Source organism: Colobus angolensis, unplaced genomic scaffold (assembly GCF_000951035.1).
Source record: "Colobus angolensis palliatus isolate OR3802 unplaced genomic scaffold, Cang.pa_1.0 Scaffold47, whole genome shotgun sequence".
In the NCBI taxonomy this organism is placed as follows: Eukaryota; Metazoa; Chordata; class Mammalia; order Primates; family Cercopithecidae; genus Colobus; species Colobus angolensis.
In genome coordinates, this window is record NW_012118154.1 from 830,166 (window position 1) to 832,296 (window position 2,131).

The following is a 2,131-nucleotide window of genomic DNA, read 5'->3' on the forward strand; positions in this document are numbered from 1 at the left end:
TCTGTCACCCTGACTGGAGTGCAGTGACTTGATCATAGCTCGCTGCAGCCTTGAACTCCTTGGGTTCAAGCAGTCCTCCCAACTCAACCTCCTGAGTAGCTGGGATTACAGGTGTGCACTTCCATGCCTGGCTACATTTGTTGTTGTTTTTTTTTTTTTGTAGAGATGGTGGTCTCAGTACGTTGCCCAGGCTGATCTTCAGCTCCTGGGCTCAAGCGATCCTCCTGCCTTGGCCTTCCAACGTGCTGGGATTGTAGGCGTGAGCCACTGCCCCTCCGTGCTCTTTTAAGTCTTTCACAAAGTTCCACGCTTGATTAGCTACAGCTAGTAGTTATGGTAACTTTCTCCGTGCCAGCCATGGTTCTAAGTACTCTAAATAGATCTGGGAGGTAGATACCGTCATCATCTCTGTTGTCTAGAGGAACAGAGGTTAAGCAGTCTGCCCAGGGCTGTGCTCCCGGGATGGAGCAGGACTTGAACCCAGGCTCCCTGATGGGTGCGTTTCCAGTGTCCTTAGTGACATATGGGCTCTGGATGTCCTTAGCCCTCTCTTCCTCTTTCTCTCTCTGGCCCCAGTATGCGGACTCAGACAGCGGGGATGACTCTGACAAGCGCTCCTGTGAAGAGAGCTGGCGACTCATCTCCTCCTTGCGAGAGCAGCTGCCGCCCACCACGGTCCAGACCATTGTCAAACGCTGTGGCCTGCCCAGCAGCGGCAAGCGCAGGGCCCCTCGCAGGGTTTATCAGATCCCCCAGCGACGGAGGCTGCAGGGCAAAGACCCCCGCTGGGCCACCATGGCTGACCTGAAGATGCAGGCTGTGAAGGAGATCTGCTACGAGGTGGCCCTGGCCGACTTCCGCCACGGGCGGGCTGAGATTGAGGCCCTGGCCGCCCTCAAGATGCGGGAGCTGTGTCGCACCTATGGCAAGCCGGAGGGCCCCGGAGATGCCTGGAGGGCCGTGGCCCGGGATGTCTGGGACACTGTGGGCGAAGAGGAAGGAGGTGGACCTGGCAGTGGTGGTGGCAGTGAGGAGGGAGCCCGAGGGGCAGAGGTGGAGGACCTCCGGGCCCACATCGACAAGCTGACGGGCATTCTGCAGGAGGTGAAGCTGCAGAACAGCAGCAAGGACCGGGAGCTACAGGCCCTGCGGGACCGCATGCTCCGCATGGAGAGGGTCATCCCCCTCGCCCAGGTAGGTCTGGCCTTCTCCCTCCCTTCTCTCCTCCCTCAGCTCTTCCCTTTAGGAGTCTGAACCTTCCATCTCAGAGCCTAACCTTCCCCGAGTCTGGAAAAAATTTCATTGAAGTATAGCGCAGTTTTTTTCAATATCGTTTATGAACCACATGCCTCACTGTCACCAGACTGCTAATTAAAAATGCAGATTCCTGGGTTCCACCCCAGACCTACTGAGTCCACATCTTTGGGGACAAATCTGCATTTGTAATAAGCTCTGGGTGTTCCTGAAGTACAGCGAAGTTTAAGACCCACTGATATAAAGTGTGCAGGGTTTTTTTGTTTTGTTTTGTTTTCTGAGGCAGAGTCTTGCTCTGTTGCCAGTCTGGAGTGCAGTAGCACGATCTCAGCTCACTGTAGCCTCTGCTTCCTGAGTTCAAGCAATTCTCCTGCCTCAGCCTCCTGAGTAGCTGGGACTACAGGCGCCCACCACCACGCCCCTCTAATTTTTTGTGTTTTTAGTAGAGACGGGGTTTCACCATGTTGGCCAGGATGGTCTTGATCTCTTGATCTTGTAATCTGCCCGCCTCAGCCTCCCAAAGTGCTGGGATTACAGGCGTGAGCCACCACGCCCGGCCCTAAACCCCTATTTTTCGAGCTTCCTTATCTCCAGGCTTTTCTCCAGACCCTCTGACCTCCAGCCACTCCAGGTCCCTCTTGAATCCACACGTCCTGAGGACTCAGCTCTCCTCAGGTCCCTTCTCCTTTTCTCTCCCTCCTCCCTCCCAGGACCATGAGGATGACAATGAAGAAGGTGGTGAGGTCCCCTGGGCCCCGCCTGAAGGATCAGAGGCAGCAGAGGAGGCAGCCCCCAGTGACCGCATGCCGTCAGCCCGGCCCCCCTCGCCACCCCTGTCAAGCTGGGAGCGGGTGTCACGGCTCATGGAGGAGGACCC

At 56.5% G+C, this 2,131-nt stretch overlaps 1 protein-coding gene across 1 annotated transcript in view; it reads left to right on the forward strand.

Moving 5' to 3' along the window:
• KIF1C (kinesin family member 1C) overlaps positions 1–2,131 on the forward strand; it is a 26,972-nt gene that overhangs the window by 22,533 nt on the left and 2,308 nt on the right. Inside the window, 2 exon segments of the mRNA XM_011958623.1 lie at positions 577–1,194; positions 1,965–2,130. Coding sequence (XP_011814013.1) covers positions 577–1,194; positions 1,965–2,130 — 784 coding nt within the window.